This window comes from Mus musculus, chromosome 1 (genome assembly GCF_000001635.26).
Source record: "Mus musculus strain C57BL/6J chromosome 1, GRCm38.p6 C57BL/6J".
Lineage (NCBI taxonomy): Eukaryota > Metazoa > Chordata > Mammalia > Rodentia > Muridae > Mus > Mus musculus.
Window position 1 is genome coordinate 187,128,764 of NC_000067.6, and position 20,168 is coordinate 187,148,931.

The 20,168-nt window shown below is 40.5% G+C and overlaps 1 protein-coding gene across 6 annotated transcripts in view; it reads right to left on the reverse strand.

The window, feature by feature from the left end:
• Positions 1–20,168, reverse strand: part of Spata17 (spermatogenesis associated 17) — a 205,898-nt gene that overhangs the window by 119,150 nt on the left and 66,580 nt on the right. For 3 of the 6 annotated variants that reach the window (XM_006497207.3, XM_030243223.1, NM_028848.3), the window contains exon 6: positions 11,610–11,733. The exons of 1 other annotated variant lie outside the window; for it this stretch is intronic. In XM_006497207.3, the coding sequence (XP_006497270.1) occupies positions 11,610–11,733 (124 nt within the window). Of the gene's footprint in view, positions 1–6,528; positions 6,872–11,609; positions 11,734–20,168 lie in introns of those variants that run through there. 2 more of the 6 variants (XM_006497210.2, NM_029067.1) reach the window with 2 other exon arrangements.

The window sequence follows — 20,168 nt, forward strand, 5'->3', positions numbered from 1 at the left end:
TCTTCTCAATGATAAAAGAACCTCTGGTGGAATCACCATGCCTGACCTCAAGTTGTACTACAGAGCAATTGTTATCAAAACTGCATGGTACTGGTACAATGACAGACAGGTAGATCAATGGAATAGAACTGAAGGCCCAAAAATGAACCCACCCACCTATGGTCACTTGATCTTTGATAAAGGAGCTAAAATCATCCAGTGGGAATAAGACAGCATTTTCAACAAATGGTGCTGGCTGAACTGGTGGTTATCATGTAGAAGAATGAGAATTGATCCATACTTATCTCCAAGTCTAAGTGGATCAAAGAACTCCACATAAAACCAAAGACATTGAAACTTATAGAGGGAAAAGCCTGGAAGATATGGGCACAGGGGAAAAATTCCTGAACAAAATAGCAATGGCTTATGCTGTAAAATCAGGAATTGAGAAATGGGACCTCATAAAATTGCAAAGCTTCTATAAGGCAAAGAACACTGTCAACAAGATTGGGAAGAGATCTTTACCCATCCTAAATCCAATAGGTGGTTAATATTATATATATATATATATATATATATATATATATATATATGTGTGTGTGTGTGTGTGTGTGTGTGTATATCAAGAAGTTGGATTTCAGAAAACCAAATAACCCTATTTAAAAATGGGGTACAGAGCTAAACAAAGAATTCTCAACAGAGGAATCCTGAATGGCTGAAAAGCACCTAAAAAAAGTTCAACATCCTTAATCATAAGGGAAATGCAAATCGAAACAACCCTGAGATTCCACCTCTCACCAGTCAGAAAGGCTAAGATAAAAAACTCAAGGGACAGCAGATACTGGTGAGGATGTGGAGAAAGAGGAACACTTCTCCATTGCTGGTGGGATTACAAGCTGGTATAACCATTGTGTAAATCAGTTTGGTGGTTCCGCAGAAAATAGGACATAGTTCTATTGGAAGATCCAGCAATATCGCTCATGGGCATATACCCAGAAGATGCTCCAACTTGTAATAAGGTCACATGCTCCACTATGTTCATAGAAGCCTTATTTATAATGGCAAGAAGCTGGAAAGAACCCAGATGTCCCTCAACAGAGGAATGGATACAGAAAATGTGGTGCATTTACACAATAGAGTACTACTCAGCTATTAAAAACAAAGAATTCATGAAATTCTTAGAGAAATGGATGGATCTGGAGGATATCTTCCTAAGTGAGTTGATCCAATCACAAAAACACACATGATATGTACTCACTGATAAGTGAATAATAAATAGCCCAGAAGCTCAGAATACCCAAGATACAATTTGCAAAACACATGAAACTCAAGAAGAAGGAAGACCAAAGTGTGAACACTTCGATCCTTCTTAGAAGGGGGAACAAAATACCCATGGAAGGAGTTACAGAGACAAAGTTCGGAGCAGAGACTGAAGGAATGACCATCCAGCAACTACTCCACCTGAGGATCCATCCCATAAACAACCACCAAACCCAGACACTATTGCAGATGCCAACAAGAGCTTGCTGAGAGGAGCCTGATATAGCTCTCTCCTGAGAGGCTCTGCCAGTGCCTGACTAATACAGAAGTGGATGCTCACAGTCATCCTTTAGATGGAGCACAGGGTCCCCAGTGAAGGAGCTAGAGAATGTACCCAAGGAGCTGAACGGGTTTGCAGCCCCCTAGGAGGAACAACAATATGAACTAACCAGTAATCCCAGAGCTCCCTGGGACTAAACCACCAATCAAAGAAAACACACGGAGGGACTCATGGTTCTAGCTGCATATGTAGCACAGGATGGCCTAGTTGGTCATCAATGGGAGAAGAGGCCCTTGGTCCTGTGAAAGTTCTATGCCCCACTATAGAGGAATGCCAGGACTGTAATGGGAGTGGGTGATTTGGGGAGGGGGGAGGAAGGACAGGGGATTTTCAGAATAGGGAAGGGAATAACATTTGAAATGTAAATAAAGAAAATATCTAATAAAAAAAAGAAAAACAAGCAACAAACAAAAACCACATCAGGCTTGTTTTCCCTACCCCAGCTCCTCATGGCTGAAGGGACTGACAAGTTCCACAATGCAGGAGAAGGCAACAGTGTTGAGTGTGCTCTAGGATTGGCTTTTGGGCAAACAGGAAATCCTGCTAAGAGCATGTTCTCCATCGGGCAGGAGCATACCCTTGCGGGGAGGGGGGTGTCCTTTTTCTGCCCCATCCAATCCATCAGAAGACAATGGTTCTGAAGCCAGCTAGAGCAGAAGGTAAATATCACATTCACTCTGCCTGGTATATGACCTTGCTGGATTTGGGCATCATTAGAATCTCTAATGATGTAAGCTGTCCCTCTGTATGCTCTTTATAGACAAGATTTACTTTTTTAAAAGCTCACAGAAGAAAATCCACAGAATCAACAAAACCTGGGCCGGCAGGGGTCACAGAGACTGAACCAACAACCAGGGAGCCTATATAGAACTGACCTATGTCTTCTGCATATGTTACAGCTATGCAGGTTGGTCTTCTTGTGGGACTCCTAACAGAGGGAGCAGGGGCTATCTCTGACTTTTTCTGGCTTTTGGAACCCTATTTCTCATACTAGGTTGCTTTGTCTAGCCTTAATATCTTGAATAGAAATGGGGGAGGAGTAGAAAATGGGGGGAGGAGAGCACGTAAGGGAAACTGCAGTTAGGATGTAAAAAGAAAAAATAGAAAATAGAAATGAAAAAAATCACAAAAATATATTTGGGCAAACACAGACATCACTTTTAAAGCCATTATACACTTCAAGTAATTTTATTTTGTTTTTAATTCAAAGAAGACGCACTGAGTGACTAGGATTAAAATCTAAACTACATTTCTTGTTTTGAATCTAAAAGTATTATATAAGTCAGAGTTAGGACATAGCTAAAACATGTTAGTGCCTACACAGACTATCAGTACCAGCAGATAGAGGCATTATGATCAATGCAAGTTTAAGGCCAGCCAGAGCCACACAAGGAGACCCTGACTCATAAAAGAGCAAAAAGGTTTTACGTCCCCTTTCTGGGATTCGCCTGTACTGTAAGGAGGAAGGTCTGCCTCCGGCAATGAAGATAAGTAGTATACTAAAGTATAAAACAAGGAACGGAAAATGATACAGAGGAAACTCAACAGCTGAATGCTCATGGAGCAGTTGGCAGGGCTATTGATGTTAGTGTAGTTACATAAATAAAAATTCAGATAATTAATGGAGTCATTTCAATGATGTGATGTAAGACCTACAGAAGCTGTGGACACTGTAGGGTGAGAGAGAGCACATATGAAGTATGAAGAAATCCTGGGTTCAGTCTCCAGCACTGAAAGATATGTACATACATATACACACATACATTTATATATAGAGAGAGATGTATATATAATATAGCTTTCTTGTATACTGCCATTTGGCCTTGGGCTAAGATCAGGTATAAAGTGTATTACTTTATGATTCAGTGTTCTGATAGGCACATGTAGTTATACATGCTTTAATAGCACATAAGCACAAATCTAAATACAGATTTAAAAGAAACATAGTAAAAGTCCTTAATACAGTTAATTCTGTATGTTGAGGCACAGGAGGGGCAGTCAGTTCAGTATATTTGGGATTAATCTGAAAAAAAAAAGGTGAACTGGGCATATGTTTAATTTGGGTTTAGTAGCGATATTTATGCAAGTTTTGTTTTTTCCAAATATGCTTGAATCCTCGCATAGCAGCTGCTCCTCAGAAGCCACAGAGCACTCACTGTGCAGACTCAGCCAGGAGAGAATGTGCCCCACAAGCTGCACTGCAGTCTGGCCCTGAAAGTGTATGCGCATCAGACAGGCATGGGCTGCAATCTCCTGGCCAGAAGCTACTCTGGAGAGTTGCTCCAGTGGCCATGTGAATTGCAAGAACAGATTTGATTCTTGGCATTTCCTATGTAAAACAGACATCTCCCCATCTCCCTCTTAAAAATGAGTAAGTGAATGGTGGTGGCTCACGCCTTTCTTCCCAGCGCTCAGGAGGCAGAGGCAGATCTCTGAAACTTCACGTCCAGCTTGATTCACATAGTGAGTTCTACATCAGCCAGGGTTGCATAATGAGACCCTGAGACCCTGTCTCAAAAAAAGTGGGGAGAGGGAGGGAGGAAATAGAGAGATGGGGGAGGGGGGACAAAGGAAAGAAGGGAAAAAGGAAAGGAAGGGGAAAGTGTAATAGATATAATACATCATGTAACCTTTCGAAAGGAATAAAAACTTAGATTAATTTTGCTAGAGAAGAAAATGAATAACTCTCTTGTCACTTCAGAAAATGCAACAAAATTATTGTTAAAACATAAAGAACAAACATTACAGATCTGGGTCACGCAGTTAATCAAAATAGTTATATTGAAGACTGAGAGTAGCGAAACACTATTAGACTTTTAATATTTTATATGAATTTGAAATCATACATCATAATTTGTTCCTCCTTCCTCTTTCTTCCACTTCATTTCTTCTCCATTCCCCTTCTCTTCTTTTTTCTACTTTCTCTTCCTCTTCTTTTCTTCTTTTCATTATTGGAAATTGAACCCAGTGTCCAAAGTGTGGGAAGCAGGGCTGTTCCATTGAACTACATCCCAAGCAAAAATCTATTTATTTGGTTGCACATAGAAGTCTATTTCCTAACACTGAAGCTTTGGAGGACCTAAAGTCTTTGACCACCAAGGGTCTCATCACTCCCATGTACGTTACATAACACCTTTCTACAGACACATAATTTAAAAAGTAATACAATAAATATTTTTAAAATGGCTTCCAAAATCAAGTAAGATTTAGATCCACAGCAGGAGTTAATTTTTAATCATCCAAAGTAAAGTTTTATGATGTCTTCCTAAAGAATCCATTTTAGAATATTTTTAGTATTGTGTGATGAAAAAAACTATAGTTTCCTACATTGCTGTCTCTCTCTGGTGGCTTCTTATTGTCCTTTCCTTTCCGTCTACATTTTTGCCTGAATTTCTTAGGTGCATATTGTAGTCAAGACAAAGACAAGAGATCAGAGGAGGGTCTAGTTTGGCAACACCCTTCCCCCCACTTAAATTTTCTATGACGAGAGGGTAAATAACTGTCCTTTTCTTTCTATGTACTACAATATGATAGGAATTCTATAAAACACTGCAGAGGGAGGAGGGAATCCAAGAGTTAATGCTGAATTTATTCTCCTGTTAGTTCAGTCTTCCGTCTCTCAGAAGGGAAGGGATGACACATAGGGTGGCATTCTGGCAGGGACTGCTCAGTGGAACGCAGAGAGAATGGCCTGACTCATGGGCTTTCTTCTTGAACCTCCAGAGGTCGGAGGTCAGTCCATCATCTGCTGCAGAATCTTCTTGAAAGACTAAATCTGCCAACCGCCCAAAGGGGGAAAGTCAGCTGGATAACATTTTGGTTGCTGCAGAGATCACTGCTGCTTCACAGAACTGTGGCGGCGAGTGTGGAGACAGATAAATATGATAATCTGGCTTGAGTTGTGCACATGGAATTTCCATAGCTTTCCATGGCTGTGTTATCCTTTCCACAAAGGCTCTAGTGTTTTCCATGAGTGTCCATAGGCTGACTGAGCATATTTCTGTAAGCACTGAACACCTGCTGTACGAAGTTTGGTGCCAGAGCACTTAACTCCCAAGGAGGAACTCAGGATACGCAGAAGTGGAGACAGAGTGCCTTGAGCGTAGGTGTCACTTGGTGAGTCCTATGTGGGCCATCGACTCGGCTTCCAGTTACCGAGCCCTACTGAGTTTATATAAACTACGTACAACCATGAACAAGCACTCACGCTTAAATTTGTAACTTTGGAAGAAGGATCTGGAAAGCTAACTTTACCAATCCCACACCGTGCCGTTTGTTAGCTAAGTTCAGTATGCACTTCTTCACACGAAATGTGAAGCACTACCTCCCATTCCTAGCGTGAGGGTTCATTTCTGTAATTCCAGCCCTTAAGGAGGCTAAGACAGAAGAATTTCTGTGGTTTCAAGATCAAGCTGGGACACATACTGAATTGCAGAACAGCCTAGGCTGTGTATACAGTGAGATCCTGTCCCCCATAACCCTCCAAAAGCTACTACCCAAAACTAACTATCAATTATCTTACTACCAAGCCCTCTTAAGCTCCTGTAGAAATTTGCCATAACAAAATGACAGAGCACAAAAGAATTTAGAATCGGAAGCAGGGAATATGTGAGTAAGAAAGCAAACATAGGAGGTGCAGGGTGTAATGGGGCTAGTAGTGGAAATTAAGTAGTGGTGAGCCCTCCAAAATGACTGGCAGGTTTCTCCTGTGTCTGACTCCTTTCACTTTAGAGCTATAAATAACTACTCTATTGTCCAGATAGTACATGGACTCCTTGAGTGTGTTAACACACCAAGACTGCTTCCCATCTGCCCTAAGTTTCCCACTGCGTCAAACTCTGGGCTTCTTTGGCTCCTGGGCAGATATTTCTCCCCCTTTCCTCTTATGAACTATTAACAATCTCTCAGTGTTCTCCAGTCTACACTAATAAGGACAGCTGAACAGTTAATAGATTTCATTGACAACGCAGTTTAATAGGAAGGCGAGAACATCTTTAAAGGAAGGGAAAGGGAAAGGTCAGTGTGGTGAAAAGTTGTAGGAATTGTGGGAAGTTGTTGGAATTGTGGGAAGTTGTTGGAACTGCCCTTTGGCATGAGAGCAGGACTCTGAACGTCCAGACTGTAACTAGCTGTAAGAAGGAATCAGCTTCATCCATATGTTAGAAAATCCTGTTGGTGAGCTTTTCTTGAGCATAATGTCAGGCTGCGGTGGGATGACCACACTGAAGAGCAAAGGAAGGAAAGACTGAGAAGCAGGGCGGAAGCAATAGCGGAGGGTTGTCAATGTTTATGCTGAAAAGGAAGGGTTGTTTTAAACATATTTGTTTTAGATTTTTGAAAATTTCATAATTGCATATAAAATATCTTGATCATATATACCTTCAAGTTCTCCATAAATCCTTTTAGACCCACCCCAACCCCGTTCCCATCTTTCTCTTCTTTTGTCCTCTTGTTTTTAAAAATTTCTTTGCATAACCATCGGGATCAATCTGTGCACACTCATGATTGTGGGGCTACCAACTGAAGCATGGCTGACCAACTAGAGGCCATACTCTTAATTATGGCTGTCCCTCCCCAGAAGCCATCTGTTACGCAAAGCGCCTCAGCTAGGAGTGGGGTGTCTGTGAGTGTCTCTCCCCTCTATATTAGAATGTTGACTGGCTTGCCTTAAGCAGGTCTGATGCAGGCGACCACAGCTGCTGTGGGGAGCGCAGCTGTCCTTCATGTGCAGAAGACACCGCTCACTGCAGCCCTCCCTGACCTCGGGCTCTCTCTGTGTCCCCTGAGCCTTGTGGGAAGGGAGTGTGATGCAGGGCTCCCATTTAAGCTGAGCACTCTGCAGACACTCAGTCTCTACATGCTCATCATTGGTGTGTTCCTGCACTGTCATCAACCATGTAAAGAAATCTCTCTGTTTAGGGCTGAGAGCTGTGCTAATCTGTGGGTACAAAGGATTCTATCAAATGGAGAACATGGAACCTTTCAAACTTGACAAATGTCAAGTGGAAATGAAATATTATTGTTTTTGAAAGATTTCTCTGACTGTAGTAAACTCATTGGTATAATGAGCTTGACTTAACTAACAGTAATTCTAGAGAACACTGTCATTGCTTTGAATGAGGGAGATGGGCATGCGAAAGCTGTCTTGACACACGGAATGCTGAGGTGGAAGGCAGTGGAGAACTGCCTGATGGAGAAAGTCAAAGGCACATGACAAAATGCATGCAGCCAAGAAAGGGTACAGCCAAGTAACCACAAGGAGCCAGACTGTCCCTGAGTGAACGAAGTGGCTGCTAAGGTCAATGGGCATAACATGTGCTGCAGCCACTGATGGCCGTGTGTCAACACCATTGCTCCTGAGCTTCCCCGTAATGGCTGGGTATTCTAGCCTAAGAACCTTGTCCACAGCAAAGCCTGTCCAAACACAGTATTTCCAAATTCACGAGACACCTGACCCAGGTGCACCCACACTATTACACATGCAAACAGTGGCACATGTACACAGAGGGACTGCCATTTTCCATGGCTCTATTTCCAGATGGAAGTGCAAGCCACATGTCACATACTAAGTCCTTAATGTACATAAGCAGACCACCTCTCAGCTTGCTGTCTTAGGAGGACAGAATAGAAGATAGTACACAATTCAGAAAAATTAAATATTTCTAATAAAGCATTTTAATCTTATAATCTTGGTCTTCTAAACATGTTTCCCATTTAACAGCCTATCAGTTTATTATAACTAGGTCAAGTTTAAATTTTAATTAAAATGTATTCCTTCCTTATATAAATTCAATTTGATATGGTTTTGAAAAGAAGATTACTGTACACATTTTATTTTTTTAAAAGATTTAAGTATATCAAATTATAGTTTGTTGATAATGATCACAGCAAAGGGCATTTTTAAAAATCACAAAACTGATAAGAATTAGTTTTGTACCCATGTGAAAATTACTAGGATAAGGAAAACATAAAAATATTATGTAAATGATGACATGAAAATTATTTCTATAATACTTTTAATTTCCATTTGCATATGCGTTAACTAGCAAATGACAGAAAATAAAATATGCAGCTATATTGATTGCTCCATATTGTGTTTCTATGTTCTTTCCTATGATCGTATTAACAGGAAATGAGGTAAGTCACCGTCGGTCAATTACTACTAAGGACAGTTCTGTACAGGATGCTCATCTCCAAAGCACCGGCCACTGCCATTTGGATCTGGAGTGTTACAGGCACCTTGTGACTGGGCTGAGCCTCAGGAAGCAATGCTTTCCTTTAGTGAATTCAATAACAGGCCTTTGCGTACAGCCACCAGTAGGTGGAGCAGACAGCATAATTTATTACTGAGAACAAGGGCAAAGGAATGAAAGTCGGGTTCTTTGGAATAAAACAAATCTGTAAATGAGATTTTCTTCAAAGGAAATATGCCCTGTATGTGTTAGATTTGGTTTGACTGGTTACTGAATCAAAATAAATAACTTTATTAAATAATCAATCTTCGCAGAAAGATAAATTTACAAATGGAGGCATTGCTTGCATTTTACTTTATTCAAATCAACTAAAATTAGCTTTCCTTTCAAAAAAATTTTACAGGGACAAGGAATTTTTTGATGTGTTCATTTAGTAAGGACGTTGAACACAATCCTGCTTTTCAGGTGGCGGGGCATAACAAATAGTATTTTCTAGGAAATATAATTGACTAATCCTGTTATGTCTGCAGCAACAAATTAACCTTATTACTACTAGTAAATGGTGATTGATTATTTATGCAAATAAGTTGCCATGTTCGGCTTTCTGATTGAAATAAACATATAAAAGAGGCACTTTACTATGACTTGAACTTTTTAATTAATAAAGCCCTGAGGGGTGTGTTAATTCACCCATTGCAATATTAGTTATTTACTCATGTAACTCCTATTAGCACAAACATATTTGCTTGAATAAAGATGAGATAACAATAAAACTATGAATAGCTCCTGAAACTATTTTTAAAAAATACATCAGAGTCATACTGAAATAGGCTTAAAAATAAGCTTAAATTATGCCTGTAAGTATCAATACATCAGCATAACCAGTCTAGGGTTATTAATTCATTAAATAGCATTAATGAATTAATTATTAAATGTAGAAATTAATAAACACAATTTTGCTCTGCCAAATTCAGCAGTGTTTTCAAAGCATTGTTTGCCTAATGTTTTCTATCTACTAACAATATTAGGCAACATTAAAACTATAGGAATATAATGTCAACACATTACTATTGTACAGTGCAAATTAATAATGCCATTACTAAATTGTTGAAACTCCCAATAAACTATGTTGTCTTCTAAAGATGCTACAGATGACATTCTTTTTACAAAGTTCAACAAAACTGTTTGTGTACAAATAAACTTCTCACAAAAAAAAAAAAAAAAGAACTTTCCCTTGCTACTGACAATTAGACTGTGAGTCTTTGGAAGTGAAACCTCCTATCCTAGACACCAGCGGTCTGGGGGAGTTAACATTGACAACTAAGAATATTTTTAAATCCAAAGTTCAATTTCCACCCAATAGCCAAGTCATTAAGGCAAATGAGAAACAATGCTCACATAGAGTGTATATTTCTGTTTCTTATATAGGGAAAGTATTTTAAAAAATTTTTGTATCAGCAAAATCAAAACTGAAAATGGTTGTTAATCTTAGTGAGACTGCTTATAGATAGCAATTTTCTCCCATTAAAAACTTTGTGTGACAGCCGACTTAAATGAGGTTGAATGTTCCTTATGGCTAAGGATCTGCTAGCATAACCACACACGCACTAAATTCCCAGCACAGGACCCATGGAGGGTAGGCATTCAGAGACATGCCAGTCAGAGGACAGGCTGGGGGCTACAGTCAGTGTAGGAAAGCTCTACCTCGAGTGGATCATGAGACAAACACTGAAGCAAAGGAAGCAGTCCGGATCTACTGGCTGTGTAGCAAGGCTTGCATTTGCCATCCTTTGGCAGCATCCGAGACCATGGACCAATGAACAGATTGGACAATAAGGTGGTATCACTCTTCTATTTTATCACCAAGATGTTTGCCCTTGGGGGGGGGGCGGTCCTCCATAAGTTCAAAGGTTATCCTTTTATCTCCTTAGTTACCTATAGTTACATTGTAAGATCACCATCATTTCATAATCCAAATTACCAGGATGATAGAATCTCTGACATCTTTATAATCTTCTCCAAGGGAGGAGGTCTGACAACACAGCCTCACCTGCAATGTCCCAACACCAATGGCACCGGGTACAGTGAAGTCAGCAGCATGGAGGCCACAGTGTAAAGAGCTCTCTCTACTCCTCAATTAATAACTAAAACAAATAAAAGAAAGGAGCCAGCTCCCTCCTGCCACCATCAGGCTCTTGGGGCTTGAACCAAGGGTATTAGACTTGGTGGCAACTGCCTTTATCTACTAAGCCATCTCACCAGCCAATTCACACATTTAAAACCATATTTCTCTGGGTAGAATATTCTATGTACAATGCATGCATTCTCAGCAACCATAACAAAATCTTAAGTATAAGAATACATTTCTAAATATTCTAAATTCCACATTTATCTCTCCATATGAAGCAATTTGTTAAAAAGCTTTACTTGACAATGTCTATCAAAATTTAGAAAAGGAAGAAGAATTTTCTTAATCTCAACATTCATTCAATTAAAAGAGAAAGCCTGAAAGCCATCTCAGCCTAATAACTTGCCAGTTCTTGATCATTTCACAACACAACAATAGGTTATGCCCTCCGTGTTGTACTATCACTGTGGCGGATCACTCTGCTGGCTTGGACCTTTCTGCCAGTGGCTCAGGGGCTGCCTCTATGAAGCACTGTCACAGGCCAATCATGGCGCCTGCGCACACCACACAAAAACACGAAATTGAACTGGAAGTAGTGTCTTTGTGGTATCTTTTCAACAAGTCATGTCCTATCCAGCCTGCTAGTTTATCTCTGTCAAGCTAGGAGTCCAAGTGGCTCATGGGAGCTGCCAGGCACAGGTAGACTAACCTGCTTTGTGCTGAGCAGGTAATGCATCTTGCGGGCTTGGTAATCTTTTTGCTTCTCCTCTCGTTCCAGGAGAACCTTTCTCTCTTCTCTCTCTTTCATTTCTGCGAACTCCTCCAAAGCCTCCCTGCATCAAAATCGTTAGCAGTTACTCTGTTGGCATCTGTTGATTCGCTAATTCTTTCACTGATGATAATCAAGTTTTTTGAGGGGCAATGATCAGGCACATCCATCAAAATCAAGGGTGCAATTTATCTTGCCTGTGAGTTCTGTGGAAATCTTTGCCGTTGTTAGACAGCGTTTAAGTGACTTTGTCATGATGGGGCTTTCAGAACCAAAGCGTAGATGTTACAATTAATGCAGCAGCAGAGGGAATGCCAAAGTCCAGTGGAAAGGGAGTGGCTTTCTATGTCACCTGTGTCCTTTGTTGAAGATTAGCTATTTTGGAAATATTTAAATATCCCAAGAAGGATGTAAGTTTTAAATTTTCATTTTTATGTATAAATGTCTACTTACTTACTTTGTATATAAATTACTTTTATTTTAAAGTCCATATTTTTACATGCTTAATTGATTCTGTTTACCTCAGTTAACAGCTCAGCTAATACCAATAAGATTGCACATATTATCCTGCATCTAAAGAATTGACATTTTATTCAATTATATAAGTAATCTAAATAAAGGGTTAGATTAAGTTAAATATTTTCTAAGGCATGAGAAATCCACTAAAATAATTTAAAAAGTCCTTATTTATGTACATGTCTAAGAAATTTAAATGAAAAAAATAAGCTTTAAATTATATTGTGTGATAAATAGCTTCCAAATAGGACATGATATTATCAAATAAGGAAGACTACATCTTTTGTTTTCATTGGACAGATTTATCACTCATGTCAGACCAGCATTTTAATTCCATTGTTTTATTTTAAAAATAGATACCTAACTTGGTGTCCACTTCTATATGTAAAATTTCAAATAAATCACCTTAGTCTTTGCTTCATATATCCCAGGGAAGACTAGAAGGAGATATGCTAAAAAGGAAGGAAGGAAAGTAAAAGGCTTCTCCTTGCTTCCTGAGTGCCTGGTACATTTTTGTTGCAATTCCCTCTTATAAGCTACCAACACTTCACACAAGGTTACTTATGAAACACTGTGACGTTTAAAAATCACCATGCTAGGCTCCCGTAGCAGAGCAATTTTTTTTCAACATAAGATTAAATTGCAAAATAAATGAATTACTTGGAGTGGCATCGCCCCCTATTTTGCCACCCTTCCCTTGAAAATTGCTTATTAATATGAAAAAGGAGGCATAAAATGGTCTGGCCTCCTTTATGCGTGGTATTTGGGGTGCTTCTGCGCCCACCAACCTGGGCTAGCTTCACATTTAGATTGTGTTGGCAAGCTGGTACAATGACCTCTCTGACTGCATCTCAAGGCTATTATTAATCGCTAAGTAACCTGGTAAAGCCAAACAAATTTGTTTCCATTGAAAGCATCTCTGTCTGTGTCTGAGAATTTGTTCTGTACCAAACAAACCTCATTAACTGTGTCCACTTTTTGACAAAGAAGCAGGAGTTAGAGGAAATGGTGGCCTTTCTTTGTCCTTAAGGTACACATTTCAAGACAGTTACAGATGAGCAAATGAAATTTTTTACCAGGAAAAATAACAATCATGTTACACAAAAACATAAAGTGCATGATAAATTTTAATCTTTTAGATTTATTATGTAAAAAATGTGTAAAAAATAATCAATTCCTCTATGATTCCTCTTACAAGCCTCTGAGGTAATTTAGAATAGATGTGCAGGCACTGAGTGTCCTAACTAATATAATGTAGGAGTGAGGCCAAGTAAGAACTTGATAGCAGTAAGAGTAGACCAAGACCCTCTGGACTTCAGGGTATGTAACTGCAGACAAGGCTGCAGATGCCGTCCCTGCAGACATGAGACCGAGAGGGTACTTTCTACGGCCTTAGCCATGCATGTCTTTTGTCTTATGGTCCTATTTTCTGTTATAGAAAATACGCAGATTTTCTGCACCGTTTTCATTGCCTATGAATATTGTGATAGCACTTTAAATACAAAGATTAAAACTACTGTAAATACAAAGATTTATATTTGAGTACATTTTACTCATGACATTTATAGTGATAAATATTTGCATATTCTAGAATCACCATGATCATAAAAATAAAAGTAGCCACTGGGAGGCAATGTAGGGGAACAGTTAGGACATTCTCTGCAGTGACCCCGACTATACAAGCTACACTGTGCTTTCTGCTTGCTGTCTAACCTCTGGACTCCAATACCTTCATCTAGAAAAGAAAGATACAATAATATTTCCATCTTCCTCACTAGGTGATTGTGAGGGTCAGATAAGCTGAATCTATGCAGAGTGATGCTCTGGAAGCCTTCATTTCCTTCAGCATTCATACATATGCAGTGCAGGGCTACTCACTTTATTAACCACAACTCTTTCGCGCTGTCTAACCCCTTGATGACACTCCTCCTTCTGGTAAGTGTATACTGTGTGGTTGAAATGTCACAATGAGAACACGGCACCTGGCTTCCTAGGAGGCACGTGGCATGAGCAAAACTTTCACCCACAGGAAAGAAAGGAGAAAATAAAATGCAGACAAAGCTCTCTTTCCTCCATCCTCCTCGTACTACATCGTGGAGACAGGTCACCTTGAGGAGAGTTTTACCATCCGATCCTGGAAGGAAGCTGTGTGGCTAACTGGACAAGCACATCTGCTAGGTTCTATTGCATCACTATGGGCTGTGTGGGCAGACAATGGCCGGAGCTGGCTGCTTACCAAATCACATTCCCCCACAGGGGACTAAAGCACCCTAGTCTAACGCGGCCAGGAGTGGTGGCTGCTGACTGCTCCTAGCTGAACCCACTAGCGGAAACTAGCAGGTTGCACTTGCTGACTAAGGGAAGACACAGGCCTGGGACCTCTGCCCCAGTGTGGAACACTGTAAGGGTTCATCCAAATCCCAGAGCTCCCGAGGCTGACTGGCACCAATGCAGAGCACTGCTCCCTGTGCACGCTTCCCCCTCTCAGCTTCCAGCTCGTACTCACTCACTAGACCCCTGGCTCAGTCTCTCTGCACTGGAAACACGCACATTTCCTTTCGTTCACCCTTGCTGCACTGATCTGGAACTATCCAAACAGTATGAGCACTTGAGTCATTGTTGGCTTGGAGGCGTTTCCTAGGGAAGATACGTAGATTATCTGATTTAATACTCTTCGTGTCCTATAGGGGAAACAATGCCCCACTGAATAGATCGTATCAGTCTGGTTTACAGATAAATAGAGATTAAATCTCTACTGAACACCCATAACTAGAAAGTGGAATTAGAATCTAAATCTGACTCCAAAACTGATGGCTTTAATCATAATATTAAATTCATATGATGCTATTTTGCTTAGTCTAGCATTTTACTTAGATATCAATAAGATTTCTCTCTCTAACAAAGTAACTACACTATTTTTCAAAGCACACATAGGACGAGGATGAAGCTAGTTTGGAAATGATTTAATGACTCTTTCCCCATCAGTTCACAGCTTTAGAAGTAGGTAGCTACATAGAAACATGGAACATGATTTTGATGAACAGCCATAAGTCTCTCTTCCCTAAGATATGCTCTCCACTCGCTATTTGTTAAGTAAAAACTGCAGGATGCATCTTACTTTTAAAAGGACAATTAAATTGAAAAGCTACTTAGACAGTACTAGGCACACGAAACTAACAAGTAGTAAAATGTTACAAGGACCTGAGGTTAGACCCTGGCTCTGTCCATCCTACTCAGCAATGCTCCCTGTTGGCACCACCGTGGTTCAGTCTCAGCAGGTTCCATCCTAACCCTGGGAGGACGAGTACTTTCAGTAGAGCATGCGCACTAACTGCAGCAGCTGTCCTCCACTTACAGAGCATGCGATAACTGCTGCGCCCTTCCCAAGGATCTTCTCATTCAAAACACTGTAAATTTGTTTTTCCTCCAAGAACACAAAACAAACAAACAAAACCTTACAATTGGGACAAAATCTTACAATATGGTTCCATGATTAAAAGACTGCTCTTCCAGAGGTCCTGAGCTCAATTCTCAGCAACCACATGGTGGCTCTCAACCATCTACAGATGCTCTCTTCTAGTGTGTCTGGAGATAGCTACAGTGGACTCATATACATTAAATAAATAAACAAATCTTAAAAATCTTACAGTCATGTATTTATACATACATTTATTTGCTATCTGAGTCTTCCACTAGACTGCAACCTCCATAAAAATAGAGATTCCATCTATGCTGTTCCTATCAATTAGAATAAAAGTCAATCTACTTTGTAAGATAGTCCTGGATGGTAGAAACATTGTGGTAAGCATAAACTCTACTAAAGGATTTACTGTCTCCATGTAAGTATTCAGGTCTCTGTATATAAATGATGGCAGAAACTCCAGGGGAATGACAGACAGGTGAGGACACATTCTCTCAGTCCTGCCATTCCTTCCTTTCATGCAGGAACTTGTGCATTCCCACAACACACACTTTCTCTTGCTACAATGACTTGTTAAATTGTTTCTTGATTTTCCATAAAGTCTATGTGAAACAAGAAAAGTACTTTCCATAACAAAAATTTTGAGAAACAATACCCTACTCAAAATTATTTCCATAAACAATCCATCTTAAAGATCTTATGGGTCCTGAGGTCAAACTCAGTTGTCAGGGCTGTGACAAGTACCTTCTTCACTCACTAAGCCAGCTCACCAGCCCTCAAAGATCTTTCTCCATTCTTTCAATAAAGCTTCATAATATTCATTTAGCTGTTTTAACCATCATAAGCCTCCTTTCTTCTTTCATGGGACTAATATACTATAGAGTTTATTTATTACAGCTGCATGCATGCATAATGTGTTTCTTGAACTAGTCCTACTAAGTGCTAGGGTACTGATAGTTCTGTCTGTTTAATTACAAAGTCTATGTGGGTAATCTGAGGGAAGGAGTTCAGATGATAATCCAGAGAAAGTAAAAGGCAGGTAAATGCTTTTTACCGGTCTGGAATCCTAGATTGTTTACATAGCAAATCCCTGAGGGTGGCCTTGGCTGCATTGTGTACCATCGTGAGTAGTAGTGTTTGATGCTGTCACTTTCCCTAGCACATGGATGGAGACTGAGAGAGAGGAGATTTTCTGCCAGCAAGTGTGTTCTCACCATGTACAGGATCTGCTGCACCTTTGCTTCCTAGTCTACAGAACTGTGAGAAAACCAACCAACCAAGCAACCAAGAAACTTGTGTATTTATCTAGTATCTGGCATTTTGTTAGAAGGGGCACAAGCAGGTCAAACTCCAAAGCCCAGGATGGTAGAGTTCATCCACTAAGGTGTGCTTCTCTAGTACCTACTGTGGGTATCCTACACAGTCACTGCCATAGACCTTGGGAATCTACTCAGCAGTCAACAGCACACCCAGTCCTTGGGAAACAAGTGTTGTGCTTCAAGGGCTCTTCTGTATCTTACAGTGGAACCAGGACTCTCTTACCCTGTGTGATGGCTGTGGAAGCTACTACAAACAAATTATGTAGACTAGCCAATCAGAACTCCTGGAGGGCCCTAGGAATGTAGACTGTGGGATTGGGGAGGAGATTAAGAAGGGCCCATTTTGTTCACAAGTGTGATGTCATAAAGAAACTCAGTGGTGATCCAGTAGTGATCCTAACACACATGCCACCATGTGAGCAAAGCCCTATGAGAGGCCACCTGACAGGATGTGTGCATCACAAAAGATTCTTGAGAAAGTAACTTGAGAGAGAAATACAGGTGATAGGACATGTTTTTCAAAGCACATCACCAAAAGTAGCAGAGGGAAACAGTGATAATATTGCATAGAATTCTCAAGTCAGCACAGAAGCTGATGGCCACAGCAGCTTGGAGAACACTGGTAACGACGCTTACGGAAATTGCCTGGTCATTGTTAGCTGTTCTGACAGCAAGTCTGAAGTTTTAAAATAAAACAGGTAAGCACTACTCATGTTTGCTGTGGGTATATTATGACATAATAAGTTTCATTCATATGAAATGACTATTTACATTTTTAAAATATATCATTTCATCCTCCCCTTTCCTCTGTCCAACTTCTCATGTACTAAATTCAATGGACTCATTTTAATTGTACACACACACACACACACACACACACACACGTGTGCACACACAATTTAGCAATTCCTGAAAAGGCTTTGTTTCAGCATAAGAGATGGTTCTTTCAAGAACATCTAAGCTGTTTTAAGAGCTAACATCAAGAAAACAATGCCGTCTTAGTCAACATATGCAGACCTCATATGCAAGAGACTGAACCAGCACAAACAGGACACGGCTGGGTCTGAATCAGGTCCTCTGTGTATATTATGGCTATAGTTTAGTATTTTACGTGCTTCCTGAGTGTGTGACTTGTCTTGGGCTCTTTTCTTTCTGTTGGTTTGTCTTGTCCTACTCTGATGTTAGTGTTTTTTTTTTAAGATGTATTTATTTTATGTATATGAGTACACTGTAGCTATCTTCAGACACACCAGAAGAGGGCATCAGATTCCATTACAGATGGTCGAGAGCCACCATGTGGTTGCTGGGAATTGAACTAAAGACCTCTGGAAGAGGAGATGGTGCTCTTAACCACTGAGCCATCTCCCCAGGCCCTATATTAGTGCTTTTTTTTTTACCTTATTCTGTTTTAATGTGTTATATTTTACTGTCTCTTAGAAGGTCGCTATTCCCTTATGAGGGACAGATAGAGGAGTGTATCCTGATTGGAGAGGAAGTGGGGAGCAATTGGAAGGAGGAGAGGGAAGGTATACATTATTTGAAAAAATAATCTATTTTCAATAAAAGGAAAAATAGTTAATATCATGAAACGAAATAACTGACCCATTATACATGTCACATGAATGTTTGAGATATTAAAGAAAATAACATGTAAATTCTAGCTCCTGTTTCCAAGGAGCTTGAAACTGAAAATCTACCACCTCCCCCACCTCCCTGTCTTGACAGAACAAGTCTCTGAAGGAGATATTTGCACAGTTTGGTTCAGGAATCTCACTTCTGGTGAGAAGGATCAGGGGAGGCAGGATGTGGTGGTAGCCTTGCAACTGGAAAAAGAGTAGAGAAGGCTTTTGCTAAACACAGGAAGGAGGAATACAGAGGAGTGGTATGAGATACAGTTGTGTCATTTATGGTCTCTTTCTCTCTCTCTCTCTTGTTGCAGGAAATAATAAAAAAAGAAACAGCAAGTCCCCTTGCTTCTTCACCCAGCTAGTCTGCCCTAGCCGGCTGGCCGGCTGGCTCTTTTCTCATGGAGACTCTATGGCCCAGAGCTCCCGAAACATCTCCACCCAACTTGCTAAGTTCCCACTGGTGGGTTGCTACCACACCAGCCCCATGCTTCAAATCCTCCACAGCCTTTGTGGTGCACATCAGGCAAACCCATGCTTTGCCTTCCTACCTTTCTCTCTTGAACACAGATGAGGCACCACATGAAGGAAAACACAAAACAAACTTAGTTCAGAAACGACAGTAACTCAATTGCTGGGCATAGCAACTAAAATCCTAATCTTGTAAGCCTTATTAAATCTAAATCCTCAGGTATCGAATCCTGATGGGTCAGCCATTGAAACTAGGAGACACTCATAGCTACGCCTTGTCCTTAAGCTATCCCTGTGGAAAAAGAAGCTAACTCTCTCCTGCTTCCTCTCTTCCCCTATCTAACCCAGAAATCCTGCCTACTTGGCCAGTGATTGGCTCCTTTATTCATTAGAGTATGGTTCACAAGAAGGCACCTGAGTATGTGACTCATCTCTCTCTCTCTCTCTCTCTCTCTCTCTCTCTCTCTCTCTCTCTCTCTCTCTCTGTAAACAGCATAAATCACATTTATAATAGAAGACCATTCCCCGGCCATTGCTAGATACATGCACATAAGCAACTGTGTGAGCACAACTAGATATTTTAGGACTGGGAAGAAGGTTCAAGACGATCACACTGGTGCTGTTGCAAAGTAAGAATCTAGGTGCTGCTCTGACCTCAGAGCTGTCTTCTCATTTACTCACTTTGCAGGAACTCAGAAGCACTGAGACCCACTCAGAGAGCATTCACGAGAATCATTTTTTTTTTCTTTCTGCTTGGTCTTTTGAATCAAACTATTTGAAAAAATTCTGCAGGGAGAAAGATTGAGCAAAGACTGAGGGGATGGTCAACCAATAACTGGCTCAACTTGAGACCCATCCCATGTGCAAGAACCAATCCCCGACACTATTAATGATACTCTGTTGTGATTGAAGACAGGAGCTTAGAATCACTGTCTTCTGAGAGGCTCCACCCAGCAACTGACTAAAAGAGACATAGAGACCCACATCCGAACATTAATTAGACAGAGCTAAAGAGCATTATGGAAGAGTTGAGAAAGGACTGAGAGACCCACAGAGGATAGAGACTCCACAGACAACCAAGAGAGTCTACTAAGCTGGAACCTCGGAGGCTTCTAGAGACTGAGCTACCAGTCGGAGAGCACTCGTG